Below are 18,110 nucleotides of genomic sequence, written 5' to 3' on the forward strand. Positions count from 1 at the left end.
TATCTTACCAGTCATCGTTTTCCCAATTCGCCTATGAAGAATCAGCAAGTCGCGAACGCGCTTGCACCGCGCCGAAAGCATTACATTGATTTAGATAAGGAATAAATTGGCATCATTTGGTTTGAGGCGACTTCTTCTGGACTTTTGAATTCTGTTCAAACAGCGTAAAATAAGACGGAAGAAGAAAAGGGAAGTACACAGGAGTAACACTGCTAGCTTCCATATATAGAAACATACATACAAATTAATTTATCGACACAACTCAATGAATAAGTTACTTTATTAAAGTTGCTCCTCTGAACATATTTTGGCATTTTACTTGTACGGCACTCAACATCCCGCGGGATCTGACTCTTTGAGGCTTCTATTCGCAAAAGCAGAGTTAGTTAGTCAATCTTACGTCGTCCGTGTGTAAAACACCTGGTCCTGAAATGTGCGGAAAGTTTGCGAATTGTTGTATATCTCGGTCCAATTGTGTTCTCCGCAAACACCTTGCCAGCACGTCTGTAAAAGAGAGTAAAGAAAGGCGATGCGCACAATGACTAAGGCAATATGGACACCCTTTCCGATACGGCGCTGCGGCGATACTACCCAGTTCCTTTTTTATGCTTTTCTTCGGTACCTTAACCTTTGCATTCATGTGCACGTAACTAAATATCCTACGCACATCGTATGGCCTGGTGCTTCTCGGTCGCCTGCGAAGGAACTACCGAGCTTGACTGATTGGCCATAGCAATACTATATAGTCTCTCCGCAAGAGTTAGTAAATTTACTAAGTCCCAGGCTTGCGCGGTACACGTAGCACAGGCACAGCGTAAGCTGAACGAGCGGCTCCACAGGACGCCGTCCGTTTGCGTTGTTTTCACAAGAAAGAACGGAACTGTCCGCCAGGCGTCGACGGCGAACTGCGGCTTGTGCTGCTCTCCGCACAGCGGTCTGTTGAGCCCGACGTTGCGTTGCTGCAGCCGCGCACGTAGCTCTACCATTCGCTTCTTCAGCAACGGTTTGTACCATGCGAGGAGGCGCCGTGACGTGTGTCCAAAAGTAAACACAGGTACAGAGGTTACGCGGCGCATATGTCACATCCATTGACACCTGGCACGATACCATGCAACTGCTGCATGTCGTGACACCTAGTGCAATAACATGACACTGCAATGCAAAGTGTGCACATATCGACACTACTCGGCACGCATCTCACATCGCGTGACTCCTCCTGCGCTAGGATGTCTGCATGGGGCATGTATCAGCAGCAGCTAGCAAACGTTGGCGTGGCGCGGTGGCAGAGTAGCTGACTGCAGCGCAGAGGTCCCGGGTTCGATCCCGGCTGGCACTGTGTATTTTAGTGCAAAGGACTTTAGGGGCCCGGGCTGTAGGCGTCGGCGTCTGTCGCGTGATCACGCTCAAAAGCAAGTGCTCAAAACGGGATCAAAACGAGTGCAGAATTTATCACAACCATTTGAAAATAAACTAACATGATTCAGAATAATTTAAAAACAGAAATAATTAAGCATTAAGCGCATTAATTAACAGAAATTCGTTAAAATAGCTTCCAACTATCATCAGCAAATGCTTCGGCTTCATGTACGTGGTGGTTTGGCTCCATGTGCGAGGTGGTTTCCCACCAGTTGTGCCTTAGCACAGGTGTCAGAACGGATGATGGATTCACAAACACAAAGTAAACACAAGGGAAACACCAGCGAATCACTGCTCCGCGCACTGCCCCAGTATTCACGTTGAGTGGAACTGCATTTTGTTTTCATTCCTGGAGATAACTGCGATGGATCCACACCGGTGGCGGAAAACATCGCCAACAGAAATGGCTATTGGATTGAGCCCAAAACAGCGTGCGCTGTAAAACTAGGCTGCGCAGCGTGGGTTTGTTGTTTTCAGGGAAACGGCTTATTTTATTGCGATAGCAATTATATGGACACTCAAAAGCAGATTTCTGCCGTCGGCGTCGCCGTCGCCGTCGCCGTCGCCGTGAGGTTCCGTATGACGTCAATGGAGATGAAATCGTGGCCGCGCGCCGCCGAACGCTGTATGTGCGAGTGAAAGGGCGCGAGGGACGCGCTCTTTCACGGGGAGTGAACGCACGGCGGAGAACAAACGCGCGTTCTGCGCCGTGCTTCCTTAAGGGCTGCAGAAGTAGGCGTCTCTTTCCTCCTTTACAATCACCATATATGTAGAGCAAACGCGCCTTCTTCCGATGCGCGAGAGGCCGTGGGGGAGGGGGGGAAGGGGGAGGGAAGGGAGGCGACGTTTAGCTGCGGCACCAAGTGCCTATTTATATCAAAGGCTCCGGCAACAGTCACCAACGCCGCACGCATTTTGAGCGAACGCGGGCAAAATGCCGACGGCGTCGACAACAGTTCGGCGCGTTGCCGGTGCTGCTGCATGTCCAAGTTTATACAGCTGATAAAGCTAATATCATTACTCCGTATATCTCTCTACAAATTTGCTATCGCAATTGATGCTTCACCTTTCAGGTGAAACTGCGACAACTTTTTTTTACTCCTGGAATGTGCTTGTTCTGATTAAAATATATGTATTTGATGAACGGAGTAGGGGATGACTCATAGTTGCTGTTTCGAGTAATTATATGGCAACGAAAAAGAAATTGCTTGTGTCTGCGGGTGCTTTTTTTTTTTATTCGCGGCACTCGTTTGTACTAGAAATATGACGTCTCAGAAATAGATAGAGAGGAAGAGATATATTGTAAACGTACTGAAAGTTGGGCGAGTTAATTAGCTATTCATCATGAAACTGCAGGGCGCACACATTAGAAACGAGGACACAAGGCAAAGATAACTGCGTGCCTCTGTATTACCAGTGCCTGTGTGTTACCTTTGCCTTGTGTCCTCGTTTCTAATGTGTGTGCTGCAGTTTAATGATTAAGAGAGATGTAATTTCGCCAAGCGGATCAAAGTATGGGAAAAAAGAAAACGAGCCACCCAACATCGCGAGAGGCTAGGCGCTCGACGTTTCCGCGTATTTCAGATAACGTAGCAATCCAGGTACATTCTTGAATTGGGCTCTTGAATATCAGCTTTTCCCTTAAGATAGACTGCTTCGAGAAACTCCCGCATTTGCTTCATGAAAATACTTCCGCAGTTTCGCGAGCTGCATGGGCGACTCGTTTAATGCCCCAGGCAGTAGCGTCGACGAAAGTGGGAGGTCGCACAGTCTATAGCGGTGCAAAATGCATAGACATGGCTTGGAATAGACATGAAATGGTGCGCTGTGTTCCTTGAGAAATTCTGGAAGCTACATTTTTATGCTGACTTCAAACAACTAAACACCAAATAAAGAAATGGATGATATTGTCTCTTAGTAAACACATGCGGTGAAATTTAAATGACGAGTACCTTGCCCTCTCCACACGGCATTGCTTCCAGCATGCTGTGCTCCTGGCACTCCTGGAGATCTCCGTAATCGTAATTGTCGTAGGCGCTGAAATCAATATCAATGCCATTTCGTTCTTCGACACTTCCGAGGTTTAGCTTCCAGCAACATTTTATTTTACACTTTTGATAGCTATGGCCGTGGGGCTATTTCAATAGAAAAAGAAATACAGAAAGAATCAAGCACCGCGCAAGTCATAGTGAATACTGCTCAAGCCAACCTTACATCGGCAGGAAGCGAAAGGGCGTTGTAGGAAAAGGAAGCATGGTGGGCAATACAGTTAGCAAACGAGCACGACATCACACAGACATTGCAGCCATATAGCAAACGAGCACGATATCACACAGACATCGCAGCCAATGGATGGCGTCGTTAAGCAACTCCAACCCAACACCACGCGCTCTTTAGCGAGCCCTACCAATTCTAGTCGGACGACGGACTATGATGTTTGCAGAAGCATTGGTCAGCGTAGGTCATCGTTTGAACGCCACTCAGCACTGCTCCGTAAATATCAATTGGCGCCTTGACAAGCTGATAAATTCCTCTACCCAGTGGCAGTTCTGGCTGTCTGTGACATGGGGAATTTCAATGTTCTCCGGCACGTCAGGAAAATGAGTCATGAGCATCACCTCTAACGACGTACAGATCGATGAAGCCATGTTTAGCCCTTCGCTCGATATTTCATAAAGCTATACTTTGCTCATGATAGTCCTATCTAGCTAAATATCTGCGTAGGTGTTGCTCTTGTTATTTGGCTGTTTTATTTATTCATTCAGTTTCGTATCGTTGGACTTGATATTTGATTAGGCACCGGCTCTGCGATGTCTCGAAATAAAGACGGCACTATGTATATACGAAATAAACAAACATACATCACTTCTTCCGGGAACTTCGGTTTGAACGTATGAGCACTGTGGGTTGATCAGTTGAACGGTTAAGGTGTTCGCTACAGGCAGGGACTAGCCTGGCAGTCCTGGCCGGCAGGTGCATCCCTATCTCCGATGGAGCGAGCACAATGCGTAAACAAGTGTCTCGTCCTCCACTGGTATTTACTTGCGACACTGATGTTATGGACATCTGGTAAAACGTTTCGGAACGTCACCATACTGCAAGTGCCGCTTCAGATACACAGGAGGGCGGAGTCACGAGAATTGAGCTGTCCGCAAACATTCGAGGCCATAGAAATCGCTAACATTGTTCGGCACTCGGTGCTCCTTGATGGCATGGATAAACTCGGGTGGCAATTCGCGCAGCTCATGGAACTGGCTAGTTCCCTTAGGCACACTGCACTTTAGGGCTGTCGTAAATCGAAACCATAGCACATTAGGTTAATTTAGCAGTACTTCCTAGGTTCAATTATAATTGCGAAAGAGTGAATTTCTGATCTTTTGATGCGAACCTTCAATGTGACTTCATAAAGCCATTTTATGGACCTGGGGTGTTAAGTTATAACACCCCCCTCTTTTTATTTTGTTTGCAGCAATTGCAGTACGGTTGCGGAGAAGTTATGGAGTAATGTATCAGAACCTTGGAGGGTTTCTCCCACTGTTTCAAAGCGAAGCAGGTCGATATGTATACTAACTTTACCGCAATGCATGTTGCGCGCATATTGGGTACCCACGCAAGACACATGGTTGTACTACATGATGATGATGGTTAGAGTTTATTGGCGCAAGGGCCAGATGTGGCCAAAGAGCGCCAAGGCGATGATAATGGCTTGTCAGTGGTATGAATAATGAATCATAAGGTGTGAATAAAACAGATGCGGCATGGCTGTAAAGGGGCCTAAAATAGTCACTGTAAAATCTATAGGTAATAAGAATATGGCAATAAGTAATGAAGTGTGCTATCGACACGAGAGATGCATTGTGAAAGAATGATGGGATACTAAAATATGTCAGAGGCGAAAGTTCTCAACAAGCACTTCTGCCTTAACAGAGCCCTTGAAGTGCAAGGGCCTGGAGGCATGTGCTATATATGCTGAACTACTATCACAGCAGCATCCTCTAGAGAGAGGATGCGCTACGAAATGAATGGACTATTAACATGCAGGACCACATCGTTCAGGAAGCCCAGTACAGCTTTAGTGATAAAAAGCGGCTCTTCACCAAGAAACATTGCAGGATTGAGAGGAACACAATGGCGGTATGCTAGAGGAAAATGTTTCTTTCTCTCTTATTCGGCTTCCCGACACTCTAGCAGGACGTGGAGGACGGTCAGCCTCTCTCCAAATCTACCACAGGTTGGTGGTTCATCACCAGTCAGCAAAAAACTGTGGGTGCCGTACGTGTGTCCTATTCTGAGACGACAGAATAGGACGTCAGTTCGTCGTGTTTTCATTACAAGGGGCCAAAAACCTAACTGTGGTTTAATCAGGTGAAGCTTATTATCTGTTTCAGCGTCCCACAAGCGTTGCCAGTGGCTTCGCAGTTTCTTTCGCAAGAAGGGTTTCAAATCTGTTACAGTGACAGCAGCTGTAGGGTTAAAAGTGTGCGGTGTTATTGACGTGGCCATTTGGTCGGCAAGAACATTGCCCTCGATGCCTCTATGGCCCGGCACCCAGCATATAATGGCATGCTGGTTTGACATATACGCTCTGCATAGAGTGGAATAGAGCTCAATGAGTACAGGATTTTTGTGTTTGCAGAGTGACATCAGGGCTTTCACTACGCTTAGAGAGTCTGTAAATATAACTGCTTTTTGAATTTTTCTTTTCGTTATACGATTCACAGCCGACAATATTGCATAGGCCTCAGCCGTAAAGATGCTTGTTTCCAGGTGGAGTACACAGGATTCCGAGAAAGATGGGCCGACGGCTGCATAAGAAACACCGGCATGTGACCTAGAAGCGTCTGTGTAAAACTCTGTACACGAGTACTTGGATTGAAGCTCTAGGAAATGCATTTTAATGTGTGCCTCTGGAGCGTCTTTCGTGACCGCTACAAACGATGTGTCACATTCTATGATCTGCCACTGCCACGGCGATAACAGTTTCGCAGGAGCCATAGGACGATGATCAAGCACTGGAACACCCATTTGCTCACCAAGATTCCTTACACGTAAAGAGAACGGTTTCCTCGCTTCGTGGCGGTTATAGAAGAGTGCCGCAGCGGTAATATCGTTTATGGTGGGATAAGAAGGATGTTCATTGTTTGCTTGTACTGTCAGAAAACATGTGAGACTGCTATATGAACGCTGCAGATGGAGTGACCACTCGTTCGACTCTACATAGAGGCTCTGGATCGGACTTGTTCGGAAAGCACCGGTCGCGAGGCGGATGCCCAGATGGTGAACGGGGTGTAGTATTTTTAATGCACTTGGTGTTGCAGAATTGTAAATGATAGCTCCGTAATCAAGGCGCGAGCGGACGAGACTTGTACAAGTTTAGGAGGCATTTTCGATCACTACCCCATGTTGTGTGCGAGAGAATTTTTAAAAGGTTCATAGTCTTCAGACATTTCGCCTTCAGATATTTAAGATGGGGGATGAAAGTAAGCTTAGAGTCCAGAATTATGCCCAGGAATTTGTGCTCACTGCTCATGGAGAGTGCCTCTCGATTGATCGTGAGATTTGGCACCGGTGTCACGCCTCTTTTGTTTGAGAATAGTATGCATGTACTTTTCTGTGTGTTTATCTTAAACCCATTTACATCCGCCCATTTAGACAATTTGTTTAATCCAAGCTGCACCTGTCGTTCACAAATATCGATGTTACATGATTTGTAACCTATCTGTACATCATCTACATACACAGAATAAAACATGCTGCGTGGAATGACTGTATACAGGTAGTTCATTTTGACAATAAAGAGTGTGCAACTAAGCACACCCCCTTGCGGCACGCCAGCCTCCTGGGTGAATGTTCTAGATAAAACATTGCCTACTCTTACACGAAACGTGCGGTGAGACAGGTAGCTTTCGACTGTGTTTAACATATTTCCGCGGACCCCCATCGCAGAAAGATCTCGCAGAATCCCGAAGCGCCATGTCGTGTCGTACGCTTTCTTTAAATCTAGAAATACAGAAAGAAAAACTGTTTATGAATAAATGCATCTCGGATGTTTGCCTCGATGCGAACAAGGTGGTCTATTGTCGACATACCTTCTCGGAAGCCGCACTGGAAGGGGTCTAGTATTTTGTTATTTTTTAGGAAACAGATTAAGCGCCAGTTTACGATTTTTTCATACAGCTTGCACAGGCAGCTCGTTAGAGCTATTGGCCAGTAGCTGCTGGCTAAGGACGGGTCTTTGCCTTGTTTAAGAATCGCGAAGACTATGGCTTCTTTCCTTGAGGACGGGATACACCCAGCCGCCCACATGGCATGAAAAAGAGACAAGAGTGTTTTCAGTGTTTCAGGGTGTAGGTATCTAACCATTTCATACATAATACGATCGCCACCTGGCGCCGACTTGTTGCAACATGTGAGAGACGCTTTAAGTTCGGCTAAGCTAAATGGTCGATTGTAAGCCTCACTTGGAGAACATTTGCGGTTAAGGGGCTGCCGCTCTTCGCATTCTTTGAACTTCAGGAAAGTTTCTGTATAGTGCGATTCACTTGATACATATTCAAAGTGTTCACCTAAACAATCCGCCTGGTCTTCCAGGCTATCACCTTGGCTACTTACTAAGGGTAGGGGATGTGACTCCCGGCCTATTAGTTTATTTACGCTATTCCAGACCTTGGTCTCGTCCGTATAAGAATTAATACTGAAAATGTACCTTTCCCATCTCTCTCTCTCTTTGCACGTCGACGCGTTCTTCTGCCCTGCGACTTTGCTTGTTTAAAATTTATCAGGTTTTTAGCTGTTCTTTGTTTTGCTTTTTACGTGCTTTTTGGCATTCCTTGTTCCACCAAGGCAGGCGACGCTCATGAGCCAGTCCATTAGATTGTTGTATGCACCTTTCAGCAGCGTCAATGATAAAACCTGTTATATACACCACAGGCATCGTCTATGTTAAAAGAGGCAATGTTATCCCGGCTTGAATATGTTATTTCTTGGAAAAGTTCCCAGTTAGCCGAGTCAACCTTCCATCGGGGAATGTGTGGTGAGCATACATCTTGTTTTGTTAAGCTTAACATGATTGGGAAGTGGTCGCTCCCAAAAGGGTTTTTGATAACGGACCACTCCAGGTACGGGATTAGCGTACACGACACGATACTTAAATCTATGGAGGAGTATGTATTATGCGCCACGCTGTAGTACGTTGCCTCTTTCTAATTTTGTATACATGCTCGTGAGGAAAACAGAAAGTTTTCAATCAGGCGACCTCTCGCACCGCAACGAGAGTCTCCCCACAATGTGTTATGTGCATTTAAATCTCCGGCAACTATGTATGGAGCAGGAAGTTCATCTATGTAATCTTGAAATTACGCTTTATGAAGTGAATAGCTGGGAGGGATGTATATTGAACTAATAGTGATTAGCTTGTCAAACAAACCCCTCGGACAGCAACTGCCTCTAGGGGCGTACGAAGTTTTAATTCCCGGCAGGCAACACGTCTGTCTACTATGATAGCCACACCACCGGATGACACAACAGTGTCATCGCGGTCTTTGCGAAAAATAGCACATTGTCTGAGAAAATTTGTTTGTGTACATTTCAGGTGCGTTTCTTGAACACACAGCACCTTAGGGTTAAACCTGTGTAGAATGTCTTTAACGTCATCGAGGTTGTGAAGGAGTCCTCTGACGTTCCACTGTATTATTTGTGTATTCATCGTGGGAATGTTTTTTGTGCTGTGTGTTTAAGAGAGAGCAGTTACTTCACAGAGCCCTTGTCGGGCCCTGTGATGAGGGCTTTTTCTTGTTTGGAGCGATCGCGAGATTCACGGCGCTCCTTAGGCGCTGATGGCGCCGTCTGGCTGGTTGTTGTGTCCATGGCCTCTTGCGAGGCGCTGGGCACGCGCTCTTGCTAGCGGTTTGTTTTACGTGTGGGCCTCGTCTCGATGGACGAGATCCCTGAGGCCACCAGCCCGGAGGTCGATGGCCCCTTGTTCTGAGGTGGCGGAGCAGCGCTAGCTGCAGCCGCCGAGGGGGCGGATGGCGTCGCTGGCAGCTCACCGCGTGTGAGCCGGACAGCCGCCGGAAACCGGTGTGTCGCTGCCCCCTGACGCGCCACGTCGGCAAAGGTGTTCTTGGGCAGGTATGATACCCGCCTACTCCTTGAATGATATGTTTGTTCTCCTTTACTTTTATTGATACTATTTCTTTTTCTCTTTTCCAGGTGGGGCACGACCGCGAGTATGCGGCGTGCTCCCCATCACAGTTCACACAGTGGAGAGAGTTTTCACATGATTCAGAGAGATGTTCGTTCGCACTGCATTTTGCACAAGTCTGACGGCCTCGGCAATTCTGCGAACTGTGGCCAAATCTTTGGCATTTGAAGCAACGGAGAGGGTTGGGGATGTACGGCCTTACTCGAATTTTAATGTAACCTGCCTCGATGGTTTTTGGCAGCACACTGGAACCGAATGTGAGTATTAGGTGCTTAGTGTCAATTTCTTTACCATCACGCCTCATTCTGATTCGTTTTACGTTGATCACATTTTGTTCTTTCCATTCTTCCAGAAGTTCAGTCTCGGTCAACTCCATGAGATCATCATCGGAAATACACCGCGGATGGTGTTCATGGTGTGGTGTGGGGTCACTGAAACTGGTATGTCCCCGAGAGACACTAGATTACAAAGTTTTTCATATTGCTTTTTGTCATGTAGTTACAAGAGAAGGTCGCCACTCGCAAGTCTGGTTGCCTTATAGCCTCGGTCAAATGTCTGAGTTAGACTTTTGGAAACTGAGGAAGGGCGAGATAATTCTCGTTGTCTTTCCTGGTTTCTCACAGTGTATTACTTGATAGCGAGGGAAATTCTCAGGGTTGCGACCAAAAAATTTAAATATTTCTTCGGTGCGCCCTCGTTTCTGAGGCCGATCAGAGAGCTTAGGAAAGGAGCTATCCATGGAAAATTTACAGTTTTCGGTAGTAACGCCAGCCGCCCACCGTGGAGCCCAACAAGGGGACGCCACAGGTCTTATAAAAACAAGTCCTGCGGACGCCAGCTGTACGTCACCACTATAACCGAATATGAAATAACCTAGGTCGGCTACTCACACAGGGTTAACCCTCGCTGCCAAGAAGGTGGGAAGTAATATAGAAGAGAGTAGACGACAGGAAAGATGAAAAGGCGAGAGAGAAAGACGAAGATTGGAGAGAGAGACAGGAAAAGGCAACTACCGATTTCCCCCGGGTGGGTCAGTCCGGGGGTGCCGTCTACGTGAAGCCGAGGCCAAAGGTGTGTGTTGCCTCCGCCGAGGGGCCGTAAAGGTCCAAACACCCGGCATTGGCTCAACCCCCAGGATCCCCTTTTTCCCGGACACGGCTAAGCCGCGCACGGTTAGACGCGGGAGGTTCCAAACCTCGTGTGCTAGGGTACGTGGTGGCGCAACTCACCAAACGACTGCTGACGCAGACGCCCCTGCGGGAGTTGTACTAGAAAAACAACATGTAATGAAATATTAGCCTGAAGGTGGAAGTGTGCCAACATGTTGGCAAACCTTATTCGGAAACACACTGCATATGATCTTATTGTCGCATTTGCATCATTTGCTATATTCTTACCTGAAACAATCCGCGAGGCTACAAAAAAAAGAAAGGAAAACTCCCTCAGAACCCATGTCACGAGAATTGTTGACAATAATGCGCTTAGCATTAGAGCAATCCAGCGACACATGCTATTGCCACCATAGTCGTACGAAGTTGCAATCTCGCTGCAAGCCACACTGTCAAATGATACCACAATACAGTCTATCTTGATGCAATCACTGCACCCCTGTTGAAACCCCCTAGTATGCCTAGTCACTGTAATCGTTGCAATCGGCCGCTCTCGACGCGGAAGTGTTTGTTGTGGGCAGAACGCTATCACTTTTTTAAGCGGCATACATTTTTAAATGGGCCCTGAACAACTTTTTGCCGAAGTGGAGAAATGAATTTGAAGTTGAAATAGCCTATTTTAGAAATACTTCAATGTGAGCCTGCTGAAATACTTCAATGAAATAGCCTATTTTAAATGTACTTCAACGCGTTCAGCAGAACCTGAGTTATTGGCAATGATACAGAGCGTTCGCGGTGCTTTCCCTCCTTCTTCAATGACTTGCACTGCGAAGGCTACGGTGGAGCGGGGCGTGCCCACAGCGCCCCACTCACCGAACATTCCGTAAATATGTTGACAATAATGCGCTTGCGCTTATTGTTGACAATAATGTGGCGTGCAGTTCGAATTAGATTTTCGATTTTCACATAGACGTCACTACTCCCGATTTTGGTGCCGACGCGCCAAACGTAAGCCAAAGGCTGTTGTCTTGAGCGAGCCGCAGTGGGCTGAGCGAGAGAGCTCGTCGAGGCACTCCGCGGTGGCTGAGGTATCTATCTACGCTAGAGCACTGCACAGGCCGTTATTATCGACCCGGGCCCGGCCCGGGCCCGGTGATTGCAAACGTTTACCCTCCCAAGCCCGGCCCGGTGACTCAAAGTGAGACCCAGGCCCGGCCCGAGCCCGACAAAAAAATTTACCTACCCTACCCGACCCGGCCGGATCGCAAATCATGCCTGACGGAGGCCGTCGAGAGCAAGGTGCTTGAAATAGCAACAACTGATGTTTTGTTGGCGCATGCTTCGCTATAACAAGTACTTTAACCTTCAGTAATTTATTTTACAAAGTGTCGTCATGGTGGAAAAAAAATCACCAGACATACAGGTACGAGGAGCGTTTATTCAGCTGCGGCATACTGTACTTTTTTTTGCAAATACAGTGGTACGAATCGTCCAGGGCGTTTTGGATCAGATTTTGTATCAGGAAAAATGATTTGTAGAACCTGTCCCGACTTTAATAGCAGGTTGTCTTGTGGAGTTCACTCAACTTCAGTTTCCCTTGCTGCAATTGTCCATGCGTCAGCTGGCATGACCGTGAAATGCTTGTTCAGCTTTGTTTGACAGAGCAGAAATAGTGGCAGGGTAGATTGTTCCTCGAGCATGTCAGTTGCTTCTTTAAATGGTGCCAAAACGTCAATTATCTCCTTTACAGTACTTTTGCGATCTTACTCCATGAGCGAGCTTCCTGTGGAATCCAGGAGTACTTCAACCTCCTCGTACTGCGTGTACACAGAATTCAGCGTGGTGATTTTTGAATTCCATCTGGTACTCACTTCTTGATTTATACCGGGAGGTAGCTAGCTAGCCAACCCGCTCTGCTTTCGGAAGGTGACGACGGCATTCACATTTTGCAACTGCCCACGCACGTGTGGCAGCTGCTCATTCAAGAAACCATTCAAGGATGTGGCGGAGGATGGTGTTGAGGACGTGTGCGGCGCAGCTGATGCTCCTGTATGGTCGAAGTACACCGACGACGCTTGCTCCAAGCTGATGATGTTTGCTCGGGGGGAAAATCATTCGTAAATAATAGCAAACCCGGTTGTCGTTAGCAAACCCGGTTGTCGTTCATGGTTGTCGTTAACGTAGTCAGCAGTGGCTGTGATGTACGCCGTTTACTTATAATCGTCAGTCCTTAACGGCCTTCCTCCATCGCTGCTTTGGTGACTGGCGTCAGCGTTTCTCGTAGATGACCAGCTACTCCAGCTACCTTGCGAGACGCCGTAGCAGGGTGCGCAAGTGATTCTTTGGCGGATATGGTTGCGTACCGCGCACCGGCAGCGACAAGCTCATTGGCAAACTTCAAAACTCCATCGTCTCGCATGCCATCGAAGGGCCTCGTATCTTTAGCGCACCATCTGCCGCACGCTGTCGCCAAGCTATCTCTTAGGCTGGCAAGAACCGTAGGCTTCCTTTCAGAAAAGAAGGACGTTAGCACAGCAAATCTTCCCATTAAACACTTGTGCCTGTGTAGGTGAGACGTTCCGGTCTTACTGGTGTCAAAGCTTAGAAAGGCCTTAGCACTCTTTGCATTGCGAACGTCCTGCTGGAGATAGAGTGTTGTAGTAAACAACCCAAAGGAACTTCTTGAAAACGTTGCTCTTTTGGGAGTGCTTAAAGACACAAGCTTCGGTTTCCCAAAAGCAGTGTACTTCTTCAAGCATGTATTCATTGTCCTCTGCATGCATGTAATAGCATCATGTGCTGTTACGATTGCAGTTGTGATTAGCAAAGTATCAAGTTGATTACTTTAAAAAGAAAAGATATATATATATATATATTTGTTAGCTATACATAAAAAGTCAGCAATTATTTGACAATTTCATTTGTATGGGGCACCTGCCACGCTCATATCGAAAATCCGGCTTAAGAAATTCTCTGGCTGCGCTCGAGCCATCATGAGGTCAGCTTATGCTGGGTTTAGCCTATGCTTGGTGTCATTCAATACAGTAGCGAATACTTCCACGAGCTTCTACGGAATACCAGGCTGTCATGTGGAGACGGCGCTCTAAACGGTCATAGCAGCTACAACTGAGCTGATATTAGGTGTCAACGACGCCATAGACGCTCGCGTTCTTTGTCCACGTAATTTCTGTAAAGAGAAGCCCCTGCCGCATCCCGAGAGAAAAGTCGAAACGCATAAAAAATAACACGACGGCAGTTGCGATGGCAATCACCTGTCCAGAGCCAGGCAGATGGAAACGGTGAAACGACGTCGTGAGGAGGCAAGGCGAATGGAAGAAAGTGCATGGACGGCGCAGCGCTGTGTTCAGTCTACCAAGAGGTGTACCAATGCGAGCACTTTGTTAGGGCTCCTGTATTTGTGACATGAGTAATGTGGCCGCACCTCAAGGAGGTTTTAGCTCCGGCGCACTTCGTCGGAATAGTATAAAATGAGCACTAAGATTTCGCCACATTGTTAATTGAATTCATTCCTTGGTTATATCATCGAGAAACCAGCGAAACATAGCATTCAATATAAAGAGTTCCGTGCAGTTTGGTCAGCGCATACAGGGATGCATGCATTTTCAATTCCTGAAGTGAATCATAGTGAAACTAGTAAAATTGAAGCGGCAGGCATTCGTGGACGTTGAAAGAATTGTGCCTTTTTTGTCCACGACGGTAAATGTAAGCACGGAAACGCTCGCGACAACGTGCGCATGGACGCATACACGCAAGAACAAGCCCGACCCGACCCGAGCCCGCCACCTCAAACCCTGGCCCGATCCGAAGTCCGGAGCTTCAGGCCCGGGCCCGGCCCGAGCCTGCCGTGACTTTACCCAGGGGTTTTTGCCCAGGCTTTTTGCCCCTTTACCCAGGGGCTTTACCCATGGTAAGGGGTTTTTGGGTAGGCCCGAGCCCGTGCAGTACTTTAATCTACGCTACGGAGCAGCCCAGCGAAAGCAGAGTTTCGCATACTTCAGCCTGTTTATTAAACTTCGTCAATACACAGTAACAGTCGGAAAAAGCGCACTAATAAAACCGCCCTTCTTGATTGATGTCAGCTATTTGCCAATAGCAGCAGCGTATGAGAATCCGGTATATAGTTCGAAATAAAACGTCCAGCAAACATTGAGGAGAAGACTTCTGTTGAAAAACACTGTGTTTGCTAGAAAGGCGGTTTCACGATCCGCTGCGAGGTCCAAGTGCCGCACACGATTGCAATATTCGGTTGAGAAGTTCACAGCAGCGTATGCTATCCGCGGACTACGTTTTTTTCACCAAGCCTGAGGACTGGTTCAGGACCCCTTCAGGCTGCGTACCTCTCGTGTCCCTATGGTAGGAATCTCCCTACGTTCACCCTTTTCGTTTCTCTCTCTCTCTCTCTCCGGCATAATCATTCCGGGGGATTTGCCAAGAATGCGCACTACAAATATCGCCTACGCAGTGCCGAAGTTGTATGTTCGGGCACATACCCAGTGGCGCGTACGCAGTGACCAAACTAGTCTACTAGACCATTCAGCAGCTAGCAACAAATTGTCTATTGACAATATTGGCCCAAGTCTGCTTGGCATGACAGCAGTCAGCACACACCTAGCGGCCCACGCTAGTAGACAACTTGAGCCACTGGACACGTGATAGTTGTTAGATACGTGCAGACGTAAGACAGAGTTGGTAAAGTTGCCTGGTTCTCGCATTATTTTAACCAAAATGAAATTTATGACCCACGACCATTACCGACTGCGAACCCATTCCTTTCTCTCTGTGGTAGGTCCTCTCTCTTCGCAATGTTATGAGAGAAGTCTGCGTAATAGAGAGCTTGATGTCAAACATTTGAGTTGGGTTTCACAATGGCAATGTGCATAGCACAGATATAATTCTGCATAGCGATAGAATAGCAATTGTTGCCGGTGAAGTTTGCATAGCACTCACATTGAAATCAAGAAGCTTTGGCGATTACAATGTGAGAACAGGCGTCACTCATTACGTTGAACAACGTTATTGCACTCGCAATGTTGTGGAATAGCTTTGCATACTACATCACTGGGACAGTGCTTCTGACGTTGATGTGTCATTATGCAGTGGAATGAGTTAAATGGATTCATGTGGCGCATTTTATTCCCGGACACGACAGGCGCATTTAGAAAGGAGCGATATGCAAAGGAAAATATAACGATAAAATAAAAGAACTCGGGCACCATGCTTTGGGCGTATTGTAAAAGAAAGTGGTCAAAACAATACCGGAGGCCCCGTCTACCGCGTCTCTCATAGCCTGAGTGTTGAGTAATAAGGAGTGTTCGTAAAAAGGATGATGACCTTTCACTATATTCATGGCATGGTTACAGCAAAAAGCACCAAAGTGCGGAAAGACGAATGTGAGGCTAGCGGAAAGAAGAAAAGACGCAGGGCCCGTGTTTGTTGTTTTTTTTCCGTTAACCTCACGTTTGTCTTTCCGCACTGCTGTGATTCGTGCTGGAATGACGCCATGAGGTTAGACTAACCCGTAGAAAGCGCAATTCTAATTCTACTATATTCAAAACGGGAAATTTATGAAAAAGAAAAACCGTATTTAACCTGGACTAACACAACTTCGCTGGGATAGCTAAGGTGTTATAATGATTACTTACGTCAGAGGCCTGCACATCAGCATGTTCCGGATGCAATGTTTGACAAAATTGTTCGTCCGTCATGTTTTGCCCGGGGTAAAAGCGATTCGAGTAGTTTGCTTCCATGCGAACTTCGATACAAGACTGTGGCAAAGACCTGTGGAAGAACGCAATGACGTCACTCCACATTTCGTACAAAACTAAGTTCTCTTGTACATTTATGCGAGTTATCAGTCAATTCTGTTGTGGCCGTAAATTAACAGATTTAAGGTGCGATGGATAACAAGTAAACAAAACAGCTTTCCCCAGACACACTACCTCTCTCTCTCACACACACAAACATACACACGCACACACACGTGCCATGGGAGAAACACGCCATGCCACAACACAAAAAACCGACCGATTTCTTTCAAGAACAAGTCTAAATTCATGGGCGCTAGAGTGTAGCAGTTCGCGCGGAGCAACAATTTAAAGAAGTCTTTATCTACCTGACAAGAAAACGGATTTGAGCTTCAGAGCAGTTTGAAAGCGAATGCATGTTTTCGCCTGTGCCCGAAAAGCTCAATAAATATCCATCTTGCCACGAACAGTTAAGCGTGTCGGGATAACCTTCGATCTCGAATGGTGCCGGCATGCCATCGTGATTCGCGCCAAGCCTGAAAAGAAAACGCCAAAACATTTGCACGTTCAAGGCCTTAAACACCACAAACGCGTGTGCAAATACAAGCATTGCACAGTACTACTTAAAAAAAAAGGGTTGGTGAGGCTGCTCAGGCAATATTTCAGTGAACTATATGTGGTGGCTTTGGCAGGTTTGGCCCGTTCTTTATGTTCATGGTGCTATTGATTAGTACTTCTTGCTACGGGCACTCTCAGGTATGGTAAATTCGGCTAGTTACTTCTCAGTGCTGCCACAATCGCACGGCAATAATTCGGAGCCCGCTTTGATCGTACGCATAGGAAGCATGCTCGAGCCGAAAGTACAGCCACTCGCCAGAGTAATCAGTGACTGGAAACAGAAACACGTAGGCCGGTCGTATTGAAAATAAACGTGGCCGACCGTCAACGACGACACCTCGTCGTTGACGGTCGGCCATCCTGTGACGACACCTCGTCTGCATGCTCGGCGTACAACACCTCGTATACCTGCGGTTCCAAAAACAACGTACGTCACGGTTACCAATCCCCGAGACCCGGGCATATTCTCCGGACAAGATAATGTTGACGTTGAGGACTGGCTTAGCAATGTAGGAGCGTGTTAGCCAGAACAACCGCTGGGACCATATCATAATGCTCGCAAATGTAATATTCTATTTGGGCGGAACAACGCGTGTCTGGTTCCAGACTCTCGAGGACGAGCTGTCTAGGTGCGACGGCTTCAAGGACAAGCTACGCGACCTCTTTAGGAACCCGACCGGTGGCGAACTGACTGCCAAAAGAGCTTGCTATCAAAGTGTAATCTTCCACTGAATCGTATTTCTCCTGCTTACAAGACATGCCCGCTCTTTGTGGGAAAGTCGACGAGAGAATGGCCGAGGTTTACATAGTAGGTACCGCCTTTAAAGGGATCGCGGACGACGCCTTCAACTTGTTGATTTACAGCAATGTTTCTACCATCGACGACATTGTCAAAGAATACCGCTGCTTCGAGTTGGCCATCATCAGTCGCTGCGTCATTCCACAGTTCTCACGTCTCCCGAATACGGCTGCGACGTTATCCTGCGTCGAACTGCACTC

General features: G+C 47.1%; 1 protein-coding gene across 1 annotated transcript; it reads right to left on the reverse strand.

The window, feature by feature from the left end:
- Positions 1-318: 318 nt before the first annotated feature.
- On the reverse strand, positions 319-16,524 carry LOC125940433 (uncharacterized). Its single transcript, XM_049656583.1, has 3 exons — positions 16,392-16,524; positions 3,369-3,551; positions 319-504 (listed from the first exon to the last, which is right to left on the reverse strand). Exons 1-3 carry the CDS (start codon positions 16,494-16,496, stop codon positions 397-399), a joined length of 396 nt encoding a protein of 131 aa, XP_049512540.1. The 5' UTR covers positions 16,497-16,524; the 3' UTR covers positions 319-396.
- Positions 16,525-18,110: the final 1,586 nt, after the last annotated feature.

The sequence above is a fragment of the Dermacentor silvarum genome, chromosome 9, assembly GCF_013339745.2.
Source record: "Dermacentor silvarum isolate Dsil-2018 chromosome 9, BIME_Dsil_1.4, whole genome shotgun sequence".
Lineage (NCBI taxonomy): Eukaryota > Metazoa > Arthropoda > Arachnida > Ixodida > Ixodidae > Dermacentor > Dermacentor silvarum.